This window comes from Pempheris klunzingeri, chromosome 15, assembly GCF_042242105.1.
Source record: "Pempheris klunzingeri isolate RE-2024b chromosome 15, fPemKlu1.hap1, whole genome shotgun sequence".
NCBI classification, from domain to species: Eukaryota; Metazoa; Chordata; class Actinopteri; order Acropomatiformes; family Pempheridae; genus Pempheris; species Pempheris klunzingeri.
The window spans coordinates 16,107,114-16,125,006 of record NC_092026.1 but is presented as its reverse complement, the minus strand read 5'-3'; the positions used below and the strand labels follow the sequence as shown (position 1 = coordinate 16,125,006).

Below are 17,893 nucleotides of genomic sequence, written 5' to 3'. Positions count from 1 at the left end.
TCCACTGACTGTAAGAGACACCACACCAGTCTCTCTGAGATATACAGTATATATGTTACCAAAAACATGTGCAGGACTCAGGTAACTCAGGTAATGTTTTTGGTAACATGCTTTTAATGGGGGCAGATTGCTACGACCCACGGGAGACACAGACTACAACACACCTACGATCCTTTCGCGAGCTACCTCCTCTAGCCTGGATCCTCCTTCATACGCCACATTCCCAAGATGCATTTCGCTCGAAAACAATGCCTGGAAGACTTAAGAAGAGATGGCACTTCTATATACAGAGTTGCATCAACCTGTTTTTTTTTTTGTGTGTGTGTGTGTGTGTGTGTGTAGGTGTTTTTTGACAGCGGGGAAAGTTAGGTGGCTTCAGTCCCTATAACCTTAACAGGCCACCTTCGTCCAGACAAGGTTTCCACAGGCAAGGAACAACAGTAAACCTCAAAGTTTAACTTCGCTTCAACCCTGAGAAATGGGCACTGGGATCTCTTCTGTCAAAAAAACTGGAAACAAATGATTTGTGTGTGTGTGTGTGTGTGTGTGTGTGAGTGAATGTGGAGGCAGAGAGTACAGTACAGTTTAAATTCTCTGCTGAGTTTAAGCAGCTTTAGTGGAAAAAGTTACAAATGGAGGAAATTTCCACAGAAAATCAGCCCTAAGTGTCAGTCGCCATCTCAGGTGTTTGTTAAATATTTGTGCTCTGTCGAACGTTTTTAAAGGAGAAGCAGCATAAAAAAAAAAACAATAGGCTTAGTCTTAAGCTGAGATCAACTATGGTTGAGGTCACTGTGTGCTGTAACATGTACAATAGTGTGAGTGTATGAGTGTGAATGAGTGCATCCGCCTCTTTTCTGGCCACACAATTGAGCCTGTTTCCATCTTTCGGCATCATCGAGCTGTAAATGGCCAGCGCAGGGACAGTTCACCCTGCTCCTCTCTATTACAGCACCACTGTGTATCACATCACAAGTCTCCAGCTGTCAGATCACTGCTGCTAGAAAGTCACCGATCCTAAACAGACCCAGCAAACAGAATAAAGGAGAACAGTGTGTGTCTCTATGTTGCTGCATGCACAAAACAAACACATGCAGCGTCACAATCTACTGTACCTCTAACTGCATATGAAGATGACATATACAAGTTTTACAAAAAAGGAAAGGAAAAACAAACTGCATTATTAAATTATGTGTAACAAATTAACAACCCACCCACACACGCACACTAACATACACACAAATCTTTTGGATAATGACCCAATTTTTTCTTCCTTTCGTTTTTTTTTTTTCTTCATTTATCTAGAGACAACACACAGATAGATAGAAGAGGTTAGGATAGATATAATAAGCCCTTACAATATGTAAAGGTCTCCAGCGAATGGGATCTCCCCCACAGAGGACTGTGGGAAAGTGGGGTGAGGATGGAGGACAGGGGAGGAGAAGGAAGGAAGAGAAGGAGGAGATGGTGCGGCACGGGGGCCCCGGTGGCGCTGACAGAGCGGGGTGCCGTCTATGCGCTGGGGTTGGGGTTGTTGTGTGTGTTGGTGGAGCCGTTGCTTCCCTGGATGGTGAGGCTGATCTCATCCTTCCTCTCCTTCTCTTTCTCTTTCTCCTCCTCCTTCAGCTCTTCCTTCAGCTCCTCCTTCTCCTTGAGGGAACGAGTCTCCACATTGTCTTCGGAGGCCATGGGGGCGTAGCGGCCTGTCCGGTGCTCCTGCAGGGCAGGTCCCCACTTTGGATGTGCTCGGCAAGCATTCTTCAATCGCTGAGATTCAAAGAGAATGAGACACACATCATTGAGGGCAGCCTCAGCGTGGAGGGAAACCGACATCTATGTTGACGTGTGAGGGCGTCAAATTACAAACTACAAATGTCAGCTCCAAAAACACTTCAACTGCTTTCAGCCTCTGAACAAGCCTCAATTTCTGCTATCGTTTCAACTTCTTTCATCTCTCTGTAACTTTTGCTTTCGTAGCTTTGCTGTTGAACTTCCACTGCGTTCATTTCTTGCTCTTTCAGCCACAGTTCAGCTGCTTTGATCTCCTGCATTCTCAACTTATTTTTACTCTTCGGTGAACAGTTCAAATTTATTAACTGACACCTTGGCTGCTGTCTGTGCTTCCATACTAACTGACACTTCAGCTATTTACAGTGCACACATTTCAACTGACTCTGAATTTAACCAGCATTTCAATTGCTTTCATAATTTAGACCTCACCTGTTTGTTCGACTACTTTCAGTATTTTCAAATTGTTTTAAGCAACTGCACTTTGCTTATTTTGGTTGCTTCTGGCTCGTTCACTTCAGACACTTCCAACCTTTTCGGTATGAACTCCGTAATTTGAGAGGAAGTGTAGGATTTTCGCTTTATGTATATACTGAGACTTGATTTCAAAATAGTGCTGGAGTTTCAAACTCCTGATTTCCAGCTAAGCCCTTGTGAAATCCTTTGCTACTATCAGCTCATCGGTGTTAAGCAAGTGTACATGTTGCCAAGAAATTGAAGCATCAGGAATTCTTCAATACAGTAAATGCACATATGATGACAAAAATATAAAGATTAGATAATTAAGTCAATGAATGAGTTATATGTAGCAGTTATTTGAGGGGGTTCAAATCCCACAATGTACCTTCCACATAATTTAAAGAACCGCTCATGCCATTAAGAGAAAGAGTTGAAGGTGTGCTGTACCTCTCTGAAGGTGGCCCCTGGGGACCTTGAGATCTTGTAGAGGGCATAGATGGGTATGCAGACCACTGAGGACAGAGCCATGGAGAAGCCGATAGCCAGGGACCAGCCAGGATACACGTAGTCATTGTAGGTGATGGGCTTGTACTGGATCACTGTGAAGATCAGGATGAACTGCATGGAGAGAAAAAAAGGTATCAGTTAGAGCAGGTGCTTGAGAAAGTATCATCAGGACTAAAGCTAATGCAAATCAAAATGTAATGAAAAATGCAGAGAGGAGGCGGGAAACTAAAAGCTGAAGTTAAAAACATATTTCCATGTCTTTCTTCAAAAGGTGTGAGTCATATTCAATTCACAGTAGCAAGGAAGTAAAAAAAACAACAACAAAAAGAAAAATTATTTTCCTATCAGTTTCCTGATAGATCAAACACACAAAAATATAGCACAACAGTTGTGATAAATTCCCATCCTGGTAAGAATAAATCCAAAGAACTGGCTGCTGTTGAAAAAAACACGACTTCACAAGAAACCTTCATTAACTCAGCACAGGTGAAATTAATGTGGATGTTTGTGGATGTTTAAATGTTTGCAGACAATTGTGATTATAAATCATGACTGTTCCCGACAGCAGTGATTTTGGTCACAGCTCCAGCAGAGGCCCTGGAGAGCAGGGCATTAATCTGTGGAGTGAAATGAAAGAGAGAACAAAAGTGCCTAAAAATCTGACCAGTAATCCACAACAATGAATTTCTTGGTCGGCCCAGCGGCTTAGTCAACTAATACTGCTGGCTGCTTGGGAAATGCCATTGATATCAGCTGCATGTGTCCATTTCACAGTCAGAAAGATTTGCTTTTAGAAGTTTACAGTGGAAACAAAACCAACGGCAGTCAAACAGATTAGCGTCGATAGCAGCTCAAATGTAGGTCAGATTCCCAACAGCGTGTCTGCAACACAGGAGCGTTTATGCCCTTCAGTTTGCTACACCAACGAGTTAACGTGTTCATGTTCCAGGAGACAAGGGGACTTCAGGAGAAATGTTACATTTTGAGCACGGGTTCAATCACTGTGACTGTGGTCCCCGCTTAGCAGCTGTATATGTATGCGTGTGTGTTCACTTACAGAGATAATCACAGGGGAGATGAATCTCCAGCAGACTTTGAAGAAGAGAGGAGGAGGGAAGCCCAGCATCATCTCAACGTCTCTAAAGTAGTTCCTGTGACCTGTGATAAAAACAAAAAGTTAAAGGCGGACATCAAAGTTTGATTTCTCTTTTTACCTTTTTAATGACATTCCATATACATATTAATGTAGATGATGAAAGTAGACTTTGCCTTTGATTTTGTGACTGTTGTAACAAAATGTATACATGGACAGGGGCCTCAGATTAATTAATTAATTAATTAATTAAAAATTGTTCTGTATCCAATAATGAATAAAATCAAAGGTACCATCAGCTCAGGTTAGTGTGGTTGGATCGGACTGCAGGCATCTGGTTCACAATGTTACCGAACTGAAAAACTACATTTAATCTGTGTTCAGATATGAAGAGTCGATCAGCCTTCAGTCTGTACCGTCTGTTGCTTAACGGGAACATGTAATCCAGAGATATCTGGCTGCCTGTTGGTTTTGGTGACGGGGAAGGCCTTCTCTGTCTTGGTCATCTCAGTGCTTATGTAAGACTATGGATCTGTCGCCAACTTGTGGTTTGATTTGATTTGATTGGACTAATTATTACTACAAAGGATTTATTTTGATATGAATCCTGAGCCTGTGCTTGTACAAAAGGCATCGCTGTAATTATATGTGAGTTCATGTGTCTGCTGTCTGGCAGGTATGTTTTTGCCTTGCTCTCCACACACATGCTTGTGCTGTGTCGTGCTTCCAGCAGCGTCAAATGATGCCATCGGGGGAGGAAAATCAGTATCTCTGCAGTGAAATCTTCCTTTAGTGATGCTTTAATTTGAGTGTATAATGGCGTGACTGCACCAAAGCTCACATTTCTTTTAAAGAAGCTCGAAAAATAATACTTGTAACTGTAAAAAAAATGTTGTAAAACTAAAGTGCTGACTAAGTGTGGAAGGGTTTATTGAACTTTCCTCTCTTGTGCACGTCTTTTATTTCATCCTTGCTTTCACTCAGACAAACTGATATTTGTGGTGACAGAAAATGTTTCTGACTCTTTCAGGCTCTATCATAGGTGCTCTGAAACCATCTCTTTGTGGAGTCATTATGTCTACATATGGCCAATCATCTAAAGAGATACCAAATACAAACCAGGATGTAACAATCTTGACATAAAACCAATAAACAGTTTCAGAATTCTCCCCCCATCAGCATATTCTGTCCTCCTTACCATAAACATACATGACGCAGATGCACATGATGCAGGAGATGATGACCAAAGAGAAACTAGCAGCGTAGTTGTCCATCAGTAGCAACCAATAGATTCCTGCCTGCACACGGAAAACAGAGAATGATTCCAAACTGCATCTGCATGAGAGAAAACAAGCTCAAAGACATGATGTGCATGTGTTGGGGGCTTACCCGGGTTGTTAGTGGCACCCCCAGTAAGAATCCAACTATGGCTACAGACAGCGTGACCACGGTCTTGTTCCTGATGATCCAGTCAGTGCCAATCTCATCGACGATGGCCGTCACCAGGGTCTCCAGCAGGCAGAACTACAACAACAGGGATGGTTTATGGATTCAATTAAATGAGAGAGGAGACTGAGTTTCATCTGTACATAATGGAAGCAGAAACCTAATTTTGCAGTGTAATTAATGTGTATGAATTCCAGCAAATATTTTAAAGTTGAAAAAATGTGCAAAAATATGCATTTATCCAGGCAGTGACATAAAAAAAACCCAATTCCCTGCACTTAAGTGGATGGTAAAGCTTAAAAAAAAGCCTTTCATACAGGCTCATATATTATGACCAGAGTCTACAGCCATATTATCAGCCCTGCAAAACTCTGTTGAGGTATAGTGGTGCTTTGAGGTAAATGCTAATGCTAGCATGCTATCAAGTTCATGTTGAAGTTTAGAAGTGATAATATGCTCTCTATCTTATTTTAGCTTATTAATTATTATTATAAATACTGTAATATCACTTTAGGATAGACATCAGCCAAGTAGTCATGTAGTGCCAGTTACAAATAACAAAAGGTGTGATCTGAAATTGTGTCTACAATCTATAGACATTTTACATTTGGGTGTGTGTGCAGTTTTCCGGCCTCACCTGAGTCCCCAGTCCCAGAAGAATGAGCATGAAGAAGAAGAGCAGAGACCAGAGTGGTGAGATGGGGAGCAGAGTGAGGGCTTCTGGGTAGGCCACAAAGGCCAGGCCCGGGCCGTGGTCGGCCACCTCTGACACGGGGACATTCAGGTTGTGTGCCATGAAGCCCAGGATGGAGAAAATGACAAAGCCGGCGTACACGCTGGTCGCACAGTTGGTTATACTGATGATGATGCTGTCTCTGTATGTAGGAGAGAGAGAGAAATATATGTTGGGCATTCATTTATTAGCTGGGAAACAACATGGGACAGATTTGTAATTTAAAACCAGTGTATTTCATCAGTTATTCTGGAGCACAGGAGCAACAGGACAAAAGTAAAAATGCACCAATCACAGCTGCAAACAAAATTTCAAAGCTAATATCATATAATAAACTGTTCTTCTCCTCTCTCCCAAGTGGTGGCCATTCCTTCCATTCTCCCTTGAGGCAATTCCATGAAATGTGGTTCCTATCTTGGCCAAAATCACTGATATTATTGCACACTGACGCTTTTTATGGAGAGTGAAAAGCGGCTAGTGTCCTATCATGTAGGGGGGCAGCCCTGTGCTCTGATTCACTATGTGGTTAAAGCATCATTCTTTTTCATTATCACCAAATGACAAACATGTAGAAAGTGCTCCAACACTCAGTTCCACCTGACACGAGTGGATAAATGATAAATGTAAAGCCATGAAATCCTTTAAACGAAACTATCCAAGGTCGGTTAACAGAACAAGAATTGCAGCGGTCTTGGCAGGGACAACTGCTAAAAAACCTTTGCTATTTTCTGTAATGATGTGGTATTTCTCTTTATAAACCACTGTGGTTTGGGAACATAAATATAGTATATAATATAATATATGTTTGTTTGTGTACGATTTGTTGGCTAATTGCTAAAATGTCATAAAATAGACAAAGAAATTTAGAAAACGGTTTTGTTAGTCTCAGTGGTTCATGATTTAATTATACAATTATAGTAACGATTACAATACAATATAGTAATAGTAACATCAATCAATCTTCAACAAATCAGCAAATGTTATCTCAAACCACCTTCAGTAAAAGAGAAGGTCTACACCAAACTTTTTCATTAAGAGAGACCCGATGAAGCATCAGACGGAAAAACTCCCCTTTAACAGGAAGAAACCTTTCACAGAATCTGGCCCAGAGGTGGGGCGGCGTTCTGTCGGGGGTCCGACGATACAGACTGCAAACTAGTGTGCATTGCTCTTCCTTTGACGTTTGCTGTCCTTGTCCTGAGAAGCAAAGAACACCTTCTCACCTTAACTCTCCCTGACTCAGGCTTGTACTTTGACAGCAGGGGAATTGTGTGGCTGCACAGTGCTTTGTTTCCTCAAATCTTCAGTTCGAGCTATCTCAGAGGATGTCTTTGATGATGCCTATCATCTCGGCTCCTCACAAACTACCGATCGGGCGCCGCTCAGCAACACGGTCGCTGCACTTCTGCATGCGCACCAATTGGTGGTGTTACAGGAGTGCAGAGAGTGACTCCACGGGGGCCGAGCTGCAGAACACAAGCTGATTAGGCTGCTGTACAGCTGTGTGCACAGATAGCACAACCTCAAGCTCCTGGCAGAGGAACAAATTATATCTTCAGACTTTCTCCTTGCCTCCCCCCCCCCCCCGACACCCTCACTCCATCAGCATGCGTGGACAAGCACAGGAGAGTAAATGACATCTTTTCCTCTCCTTATCTCCTCCCCTGCCCCCTTTTCCTCCATCTTAACCTTCTCACTCGCTCCCCTGGCCCTTAATCACGGTGCAACCAGCCTCCTAATACAAGTCTAAAAAAACATTATCTCTGTCCCTCCTCCTGTCCCACCTTATCTCACCTTCTCCCCCTTCTCTTTTTAGACCTGTAGCCTTGAAGTCGGCCGCTGACTATTTTACCATCCTCCTCTCACTCTAGCCCTGACTCATTAGGGGGGTGCCATACAGCCTTGCACAACCTGAAACACCTTCTCCTCTCCCTTTCGCCAGTTGTCTCATCCCTCTGCACTGAAGCCTCCATTCGCATGTGGTTTATCAACTCCCCCATCTACATCACCTCTCCTCTTCTCCCACGCCTCCCCGTCTTCTCGCTCCCTCTGCTTCTCTGATTAGTGCAAAAAATAAGATGCTGCTGAGACATCACAGTGGCATCGCCTCATGCAAAACGAGCATGGTCCTATTCCCCCAGGCAGACGCAGGCACCCAAACTGTAATGAAGCAGCCTGGCATTGCTTTCGGGTAAAATTCAACCACCTCTAATTTATGTAATTTTAATGCAGTAACATTAATAAAAATCCAACTGCATAAATTCAAACATGCATGGTCATCAAGCTGTCCCCTGGAAAGTTTTTGCTTAGCTATAGAATTAGTGTGTGCAAAGGACTTTTACTACATCAGCCACAATTATGAAAACTGTCCCTGGCTTTTTTCCATTTGTTTTTTCCCAGCCAGCAGTCTGTTAACTTAACTTAGCACACGAGTGGAAGCAGGGGGAAACAGGTAGCTTGGGTCCAAAGGTAAAAAAAAAAGTCTGCCTACAGGCACCTCTAAATGTCACTAACAAGTTACTTTTCGTTTGTTGAATCCGTACAAAAACCAAAGTGTAAAAATGATTTACTGTGGTATTCTTGGGGGGATTATGAACCCAACTATTTCGCGGTAAGAACAAGTTCATTCCTGAAGTCTCCTCTGGGGACAACAAGGGTCCAGGAGATCACTACCCCTGGAATAGAAACTGTCCAAATATAAACCTTCCTTGAAACCACAACTGGTCATTCTCACATGTCTGTATTTGTAGGTATCAAACAAACAGATATAATGTTTTAATAATAATCGTCCAAAGGGGATAGAGCCAAGCTAAATGTCTTTATGCTAAGCTAACTGACTCCTGCTACATATTTACATAGGTATGCATGCATACATCCTCTCACCTAATTCTAAGAAAGCAAATAAGTGTTTGCCAAAATGCTGACCTGCTCCTTTAAAGTGTTGCTTCACCACAGTCTAGACTACCGACCTGAAACAGTTGTTATGGAACTTGTTGTAGGACGCCATGGTAATGAGACCCCCCCAGGCACAGCCCAGGGAGTAGAAGATCTGCGACGCTGCATCTCCCCACACCTACAAAAACAAACCCACATACAGTCAGAAACAATAAAAAAAAAATAAAAAATCTCCAGTGTATCTATATATCTGCATGTTAGTGTGAGTGAGCACCTTTGCATCAAGGACCTTCTGCCACTGTGGAGTCAGGTAGTACTTGATGCCATTGATGGCTCCATCCAGGGTGATGCCACGGATGAACAGGATGGTCAAAACGACGTAGGGGAACGTGGCTGTGAAGTACACCACCTGGACACACACACACACACACACACACATGCACAGATAGTGACAGAGAAAGTGACAAGAGAGTTAAGAATGTGTGTGTGTGTGTGTGCACGTCTATGAAATATGGAGACGTACTGCAGGTTTGCTCAGTGTGTGTGTGTGAGGCTGACCTTTCCGGAGGATTTGACGCCCCTGATGAGGCAGAGGAAGACGACAAGCCAGGACACAGCCAGGCAGCCCAGGATGGGGAGACGGACCTCTCCAAAGTTCCCAATATCATCAGAGATGTTCAACACATAGTGTCTGACAAAGAGAGGAACACTGATCTAAGGACTGGCGGCTTCAGTAGTTGCTTTTCTTTTTCAAAGGGAGGAAATTTCAAACTCACTAAGTCTTGCTTTCTGTCTTTGCTCAGGGCAATACATCCCCAAGGCAATGTTCCTCTTTGCAGTATTATTATTTTTGTAGTTTTATTACTGTTTCTTTTGGTGGCCTGCATTGTTCCATTACTAACTAGGAATTAAGCAAGAAGAAGCAATGAATATGTCACTTGTAAAAAGGGAGGGGCAATATGTAACAGAAATAATGCATTACATCTCCCAAATGCACCTCTGAAATCCCATTTAAGGGTGTTGTTTGAAATGGAATTTATACTAAGTGACAGTAGCTATATGCATCCAACAATGAGGGTGATTATTACCCCTCATGTAGATTATACAACCTAATCATCTTCTCATCTGCCTCAGCAACATTTCCCTTTCAAATTATTACAGAATTGTTAGTACAAACAAAGAACAAAGGACGAGAACAGAGCCTAAAACGTGGCTAATTGTCATACATCTAGTGGTTTTATAGGGGTTTGCTGTAATCAGGATTAGAGTTTATTAGATAAGCTTTTGAAATTTTTGGTCTCCATTGTATAAATGCATAATGGACTAAAACAGTAAGAGTGGTTAAATCAACCCTGCCAATGTAAAGAGAATAAGCTGCTACCCAGGATTAGCCAAACAAACATTCCACTTAATGCTGCTTGTTTAATCCATATTGGATTTTACCTACGAGAAACAAGGTCACACTTTGTGGTGTGACAAAGAAATGCCATGTTCTGCTCTCTATGACAAAAAAAAAAAACAACGCCTTGATAAGAGCAGTACTCGGGCATTCCATCTTGATAAGAGCAGTGCCAGGACGTTGATGGCCCTGAGATGTCTGCTGCCCATCCCTTTTGCACGCCACACATGCCACGACAGGAGATATAAGATATGACAGCTTCATGCGCAGTCAAAGTATTTTAGTGTTTGTCGTGTAGAAGGTTTGGTGATTCTATTAGTAAGAAGACCCAATACCTGAGTGACATGTGCAGCAACTAAAAAGCAATGCAGAATAAAACACAGTTAAACACTCTCCAACCAGTGTACACATTGACATAAAAAACACAAGTTTAATGCAACAGGCTGAGCTGTTTGTACTGAGCTGATGATTGATGGTTAAAACACAACTATCAGCTGCTGCTACGTTGTATGAAAGCCTTTGTCTACAGCTGATTGAATTCTTAGAGGTATCTGATATACAGAGCCATGATGACCCTCTGTGGCTAGCCTGACCGGGCTGTGGCCTGACCACAACATCAGGCTGCTGTGAAAAGACTACAGACACTTCAGTGCTTCTGGGACATTAAATTGGGTGCTTGAATAGTAGCTCTGCACTCTCCCGGTTCATTTGTGACAACCTGAGACAGTTCAGTGTCTCATTCCTACCCTCTCTCTCTCTCTCTCTCTCTGTCATACTTAACATACTATTATGCTTGTTTAGAATCTAAATGAAGCTACTGGTGTCTAAGTACAGCTACTTTGCTTTAACATCTGTCGTGTTCGCTGTTATGACCCTGCGTCCTAATGTGTATTTGAGTGTGACTTATATTTCTGTGCTGTGTTCCCTCCCTGCCTGAAGGCGGCGCTGTTCACCCAGCTCTGGGGTATTTCATCCTACTGAGTTGCAGGTGGTGGTTGCTGATTGGCTGGGAGGCTGATGGTGCTGGGATCTCAGACTTTTTAGTGTTCAACTGATCTTTAATGTGAGTGCTGTGAATGTAGACAAGCAGCAGTCCTGGTAGCTGCAGGGATGAGAGGCCTTTTTCTTTTGTTTGTTTTTTCCTGTTTAGGTTACGGAGACAGGCAAGAACCCTGTATTTTCTTTTTTTTTTTATTATGTAAAGTTAGTTGGGTTAGTCGTAATATTACAGATTGTTTTGGCCATTCTATATGGAGGGTTTTAAGTGCCAAAACTAAATACATAAATAATTACATGACTGTACGATTTTAAAATTAAATATGCAAATAAATTATTAATTTCTTTTATTCATGTATTTATCAATTTATTTATACATTCATTTATATATTTATTAATTTATTTACTTAGTTATTTTTCATTTTCCCACACATTAATTAAGCAATAAATAAATGCATTAATATATATATACTTTTATTTATATTAGTATCTATCCATAGTGTAACTTGCTACAGAGTACAAAATAAATCTGTCAACGTCAGTCATCAAAAATCAGGGGGCGGGCTCTGGTCTGTGATTGGTGGTTGATCTTGAATCTACTGCTTTTCTCTAATCCAAGATGGCAGCACACGCCAAAAAAAAAGTTGCCAAACTACCAATCAAATTAGAAGAAGAAGAAGACCTGCCTTCACCATTATAGGAAGAGAAAAGTTGTGTTTGATAACCATGAAGCGTTTCACTGGATTAAACCCGCAAACTAACAAGCAGGCAGACAAACAGTAGAGACAGAGCTCTGTATGAGGTTTTATCTGGTAAATTCCTCCATTTTAAAATCCTAGTCTATGTAAACATGACAGACACCAATATTAGCACGACTACATTAGCCTGCGAGGCTTAAAACTATGATCAGCTGGGCAGACCACGTCACTTTATTCACAACCCTGCTGATCGCCTGCTGTGGGCCTGATCCACAGTTCCTGCTAAAGTTCAACATCATTTTCTAATTTTGATGTTAAACTTTAAAGGACGAAACTTTACGCTGAATGGTTGCTCAGTTGTTTGTGGTGCCGCTACACTCTCAATGACGGGTGACACCTAGTGGTAACAGAGGGTGTTAGTGCCCTGCGGCTCAAAGGCAGGGTCTGCCACTTATTTTGGACGCACTTTTTGTTCTGTTGAAATTCTCATAACATCCCGACAGTAATCAATAGATTAGGTAGTTTGAGAAAAAAAAGAGGAAAAAATATGGAACCGTCATAAATTTGTCATTCAGACTGAATGAAATGCGGTGTGCACAGTGCATGTGCACCCATTGTGCATGACCGGAGTTTCCACAAGGCTAAAGCAGGTGAGAAAGCTGCACAAGAAAGGCAAAGAAAGCGCAGCCAAACTTTAGCGACAGACTGTGGTGACATTCCAGCATGAAACACACACCCAGCCGCTGCTGACTGCCAGACTGCCGCCAGACTGGAGGAAAGCCTGTGAGCTTGTGGTAGGATATTTTTGTTTGGATATTTTTAAAATTTACCTACTCTTGCTAGTTTCTCCAACACTGCAGACTCTGCCTTTAATATCAAACCTGTTTGAAACATTTTACATCTGCCCACCTCGTCTCTCTCTCTCTCTCTCTCTCTCTCTCTCTCTTTACTCATCCAGCTGATCATCCATCTCATCCAGATGTGTAATGTGACTGAAAGGATAATTTGTCATCACATCCCACTGATTTATATTCCACATGAGTGCAGCTGCACCGACTGTATGCGAACATGAATAGCAGGTGCACTTGGACGCGCGGCCTCAGCGACCGCACGCACATGACCTAGCCCTTGCAGCTCTCTGCGGTCACGCTATTAAAACTGTTATAACAGTTTAACCTCAGGATTGTTCCAAAAACTGAACAATGGTAATGTGGGAAACCTCCTACATGCCACTGCTGATGACACCAGCCCACACTGCTCAGAAGCTGCTGCACTTCAGTCACATCTTGTCCAAATATTTGAATGCTTTCCGCAAACATGAGGCATGTTTGATGGAAGCTTATCTTAGAGGTGCGAGTCAATTTTGACCTTTGAAGCACGATAGGCCCGCAAAACTGAGTGAAAGGAGGTTACTTGCATAATTTGCCAAAAGTTATAGAACAAAGTGTACTATCGAAGAGATCCTTGCTGGACTGAAATTATGATAACCACTCTTTTGACCATTTTTCTTTATCTTCCGGCGTGGTGACTAAAATAACCAACTCATATTAAAATCCTTTGTGTACTTACTTCCAGTACTCCTCACTGGGGCTGGTCCTCTTGGTGCGGTTGACTACCTCGGACACCCCCGCTACCAGGCTCGTGGTGGCGTTGGCCAGGCTGGTGTTGAGCTGGCGGCTGCTGCCCACCACCCCGCTGCAGTCCGGCGTGTTCCAGGGGTTGTTGCAGTAGGTCCATGGCAGCAACTTTGTCATGGACATGAAGAAGTAGTAGAAGGCAATGCAAATGACCACGTTGTAATAGATCCCAATGTAGGTGGACACCACCATCATGCCGTAACCGACACCTGAGGGAAGACGGGAAGAAGAAAAAACAAGGAGAAGGTGGATGTCAGGATGGGTAGCCATCATGCTGCTCTCTGTTTAGGACCCTTAAATATGGTCGATATATCTGTTATATCTGACAATAATTTGGAAGTCAACAGACAGTCATTATATAGTTGGATAAAGTTTTCCTCTTCTTCATTATTCATATTATACAACAATGTCATGTCAACCAAAGGTAATGTGACATGACAATAGGCTGCTCAAAATGGATCTTTTTAAATCAACTCACCTTGACCACCTTTTTTATTACGCATTTGATTCGTAACACGCTAACAACAACTTCATCGCTCTTCTCTTTGTTATCACTTGTGATTCCTTTGACTGTGTGACGGCAAACACTGTTCAAGTTCAGCTTCACTATCTTGAGATCACTATCCCAAGAACACTGTGCACCAAAAACACTCACCTTAACCTCATTAAACATCTTTTGCCCCACAAATTGAACTGATTGTTTGTAAGTACATTAAGACACTGATACTAACCTTTGAACATGGGGCTGATCTTCCATACTCCCAGACACCCGAGACTGGCGAACTGACCGAAGGACAGCTCGAGGAAGAAGAGCGGGATGCCACAGAACACCAGCATGATAAAGTATGGTAGCATGAAGGCACCTGGAGGGGAGAGACAATAGCAGAGATCCTCACAGTCACCGTCTCCGTCAGGAAGACTGGGAGCTGCTTATGAACAGCGCGAGGTCACAATGGGCCACACAAAAGTGAAGAAAATGAGATTCTAAGACATCTAAGTTTGGTGTTTTTGATGTGAGCACACCTTGTCCAGACAAACACAAGCATGATGAAGTCAGGGAATGCGAAGGGACTTGGTCCATTGGCACCAACAGGAAATAGACATGTATGTGACGTACGTGATAGGAAGAAATATTTTTTAAAATTCTAAAAAAAAAAGAAAGAAAAATAACCAGAAACCTCATCTGCCACAGTAACCTCCCCTGAGTGAGCAGACAGGTCACTGAATGTGCAGCTGAGTCTGTTCAGTGGTGCAGCAACTCTCTGGTGGTTCAGACTGGACCAGAAACCAGACAATCATCTATAGGGAATGTCTGTGTGTGTGTGTGTGTGTGTGTGTGTTCTTGTATGAGTCCGTATGTGAACTAGGTCGATGCAACCAGCTGATATTGTACCAAAATACCAATACCAAAACCTTATCGCTCTGTGCGAGTGGCTGGTAAAGCTCTCCTGTCCGCTCTGCACTATCTGCAGCTGTGTGTGAGCTAATGTATGGCCTACATATACTGAGTCCATGTATGGGAATGTAGGTCTTCTACATGCATAATCCAAATATTTGCAGCGTAAACATATGAACTGCAGTGGGATAAGTGCCAAGGAAAGGTCTGAGTCGCTGCGTTACAGGACCTTGACCACGGCTTTCACTGTGCTTTTCTGGTACTATTAAGAACTCGCTTTAGTCTGTTTGATCCAGAGTTACTAGAGTTATTGTACGTCTATTGTGCCTGAGGGCAGAGAGCCTCCAAACCAAACTGACAGCAGCAGAGAGGGAATATAGTTTGTTCTCGTTGTTTTCTTATGCCGTGAATGCAGTGGCTGCATAGCGAAAGCAGCGCGTCAGCAGAGTCAGCCAGCAGCAGCTGGATCCTTTCTATGCACTCACACACATTTTAACAGCATTCACAGCCCAATAAACAATAATGCAGTTACACAAAGCCACGATGTGTCATGATGTACTGCTTACAGAGGTGATTTGGATTGAAGTTATGCACATAAAGTATGAGCCGTAGCGTGGCAGGTAAAAACAGCTGTATTGGTTAAAACCGACTAATCGGACTGATATGAGACAGCTAGAGTAAAAGAGGCGCACTAATATTTAATGTGACTAAACATTTGGCCTGTTTAATGACGTAAACTGGGAGGATTTCACATCACACTTCACAAACATACAAAATACACCTGAAATTACAAATTATTTTGGCAATAATGTTGAACTGAATCAAGAAATCAATCAGCTAGTTGCATTACCCAGTTTCCCTCATTCTTAACCATGCGGATTTGTGTGAATGTGTGTGAACAAGTCATACCTAAATTTACAAATGACTGAAGTTGGAATTTCTTGTCTCCTCCTTAAACTGTTACATTTGGAAGCTACATTAAAGCTGCTTGCTGCTTTGACTTCCACTTTGCATAGTAGTTGACTGGTTATTTGTGGTATCAGAGGCAAAGCGTTTAGAAGCTGAGACTCTTTGAGTTTTAATAGAGCAACACGACTTTGTAAGTCACCAATTTAAATTATTTTTTTGGTATTTAAGCTGTACTGTACTTCATTTATGTGTTGTGCCAGTGGCCGGCACTGATAAATCAAAAGAAATAAGCCAGACTCTGTGTTGAAGTGCGTACCTCCTCCATTTCTGTAGCAGAGGTAGGGAAACCTCCAGACGTTACCCAGGCCCACAGCATAGCCCACGCTGGTGAGGACAAACTCAATCTGGTTGCCCCAGTTCCCTCTCCGGGAGTTTTCATCCTTCTTCGCTGGCTCGCCTGGAACTGCTCCGTTCTACAACAAAGACAGGGAGACACAGAGAGGTGAGCTCAGGTGACAGGGGCGCAGATGTGTTTCCCAGAGTCCTGCTGCAGCAGGTACAGCGGCTACACTGAGCATGCTACGTACCTATTTCACCCACACACATCATTATTAGATGCTGCCTTATTTCCTCTATTCGAAGCGTTAATTCCAACAGCAAATGTTGTGCAATCATGGTAAATAATAAACATCTTTGGGTGCATGTGGAAGGGAGTTATTCCCGTGCCCTAATCACACTCACTCACTTATTCCATGTTTTCTTCTCTACCCTGAAGTCTAGCATAAGGTGAGCGCGCTGGAGCAGACAGGATGTTGAGTGAAATCAGCGCCTTAAGAACAGCCGATAAGCATTTGGTCTTGTCGTCCTGATTTCGAGCTTCTCCTCTCTTCTCCTCCCTCCCTCCATCACTCCATCTGCTGGCATCAGATGGTCCCTCTCTCCTGACCTCCTCCGTAACCTCAGCTGTGTCTGTCTGTCTGTCTGTCTGTCTGTCTCAGGTCACGATTTAAGCGTTCATTTTCTATGAGGTGGTTTGACTAAACCTTGAAATAAAAAATAAAAAAATGGAATGTTTGTTTAATTTGGATGTGTTTTAGTTTGCTAACTTTGTCTTAAAAGTACTAAAAATAAGACAAGATGGACTATTTAACGAGTATGTTTCACACTTTTTTCCAATATGATATAATAAATGTTTCTGCCAGTGATTTATGAACTTTGTACTTTGTATGAACTTCTGTGAAAGCTAGTTTTCTATTTTTGGACTTTTTCAAAAACGCAGCGCTGTGGCTCTCGCTTGCATGAACGTATCATGTCTTATAAACCTGAGCAGGTTAGGCCCTGCTCAATACACAGCACAGTAATTCATTCATTCATTCATGCTGCCTATACTATCTGTGTATAGCAGAGCCTGATTTTTCAGAGACTCCATGAATGGATAGCTTCATTTTTCCAGAAACAAAGGTTTTCAAACTGACAAATGTGTGAATGCTGGTCATCTTGTTCTTTGCAGCAAACTGTTAATTGTCATTAGGCAACACAGTCCACACCTGTGGACAGTGGCATGCTTTAAATATCACAGTAGAGTTTATGTAAGCGAAAAAAGTGACCTTACATTTTGTTCAAAGTTAGTGAAACACCTCTCCCAGATGAACGCACTGCTTCCTACACAGTATGAATGCACAATCTTGCTCATCAGCACAAAAACATGTCAACAGAAACAACCACAACTGAAAACAACCTCCACGTTTTGCCCTCATGATGCCGTGGTTCAACGCTGAGGCAGCGCCAAGCGTGACTAATGGGCGAGAGGAAAAAATATCGGCAAAACAGCAACAACCACATAAAACAAACAGCCGCCATATTTTCCCCGAAGCTCTGTAGTTTGCCTTTGAGTCCGGCTGTGCTCGCATGTCAGGAGGGCAAAACTAAGAGCGTCT

General features: G+C 42.5%; 1 protein-coding gene across 1 annotated transcript in view; it reads right to left on the bottom strand.

Annotated features, from left to right (window-relative positions):
- Nucleotides 1–1,512: 1,512 nt before the first annotated feature.
- The window catches only part of slc6a9 (solute carrier family 6 member 9), a 51,501-nt gene continuing 35,120 nt past the window's right edge, over nucleotides 1,513–17,893 (bottom strand). The window contains exons 2-13 of the mRNA XM_070844540.1: nucleotides 16,273–16,429; nucleotides 14,383–14,514; nucleotides 13,584–13,860; nucleotides 9,480–9,612; nucleotides 9,196–9,330; nucleotides 8,996–9,099; nucleotides 5,931–6,168; nucleotides 5,237–5,371; nucleotides 5,046–5,145; nucleotides 3,812–3,912; nucleotides 2,695–2,865; nucleotides 1,513–1,767 (exon numbers count right to left, since the gene is read on the bottom strand). Coding sequence (XP_070700641.1) covers nucleotides 1,513–1,767; nucleotides 2,695–2,865; nucleotides 3,812–3,912; nucleotides 5,046–5,145; nucleotides 5,237–5,371; nucleotides 5,931–6,168; nucleotides 8,996–9,099; nucleotides 9,196–9,330; nucleotides 9,480–9,612; nucleotides 13,584–13,860; nucleotides 14,383–14,514; nucleotides 16,273–16,429 — 1,938 coding nt within the window. The remainder of the gene's footprint in view (nucleotides 1,768–2,694; nucleotides 2,866–3,811; nucleotides 3,913–5,045; nucleotides 5,146–5,236; nucleotides 5,372–5,930; nucleotides 6,169–8,995; nucleotides 9,100–9,195; nucleotides 9,331–9,479; nucleotides 9,613–13,583; nucleotides 13,861–14,382; nucleotides 14,515–16,272; nucleotides 16,430–17,893) is intronic.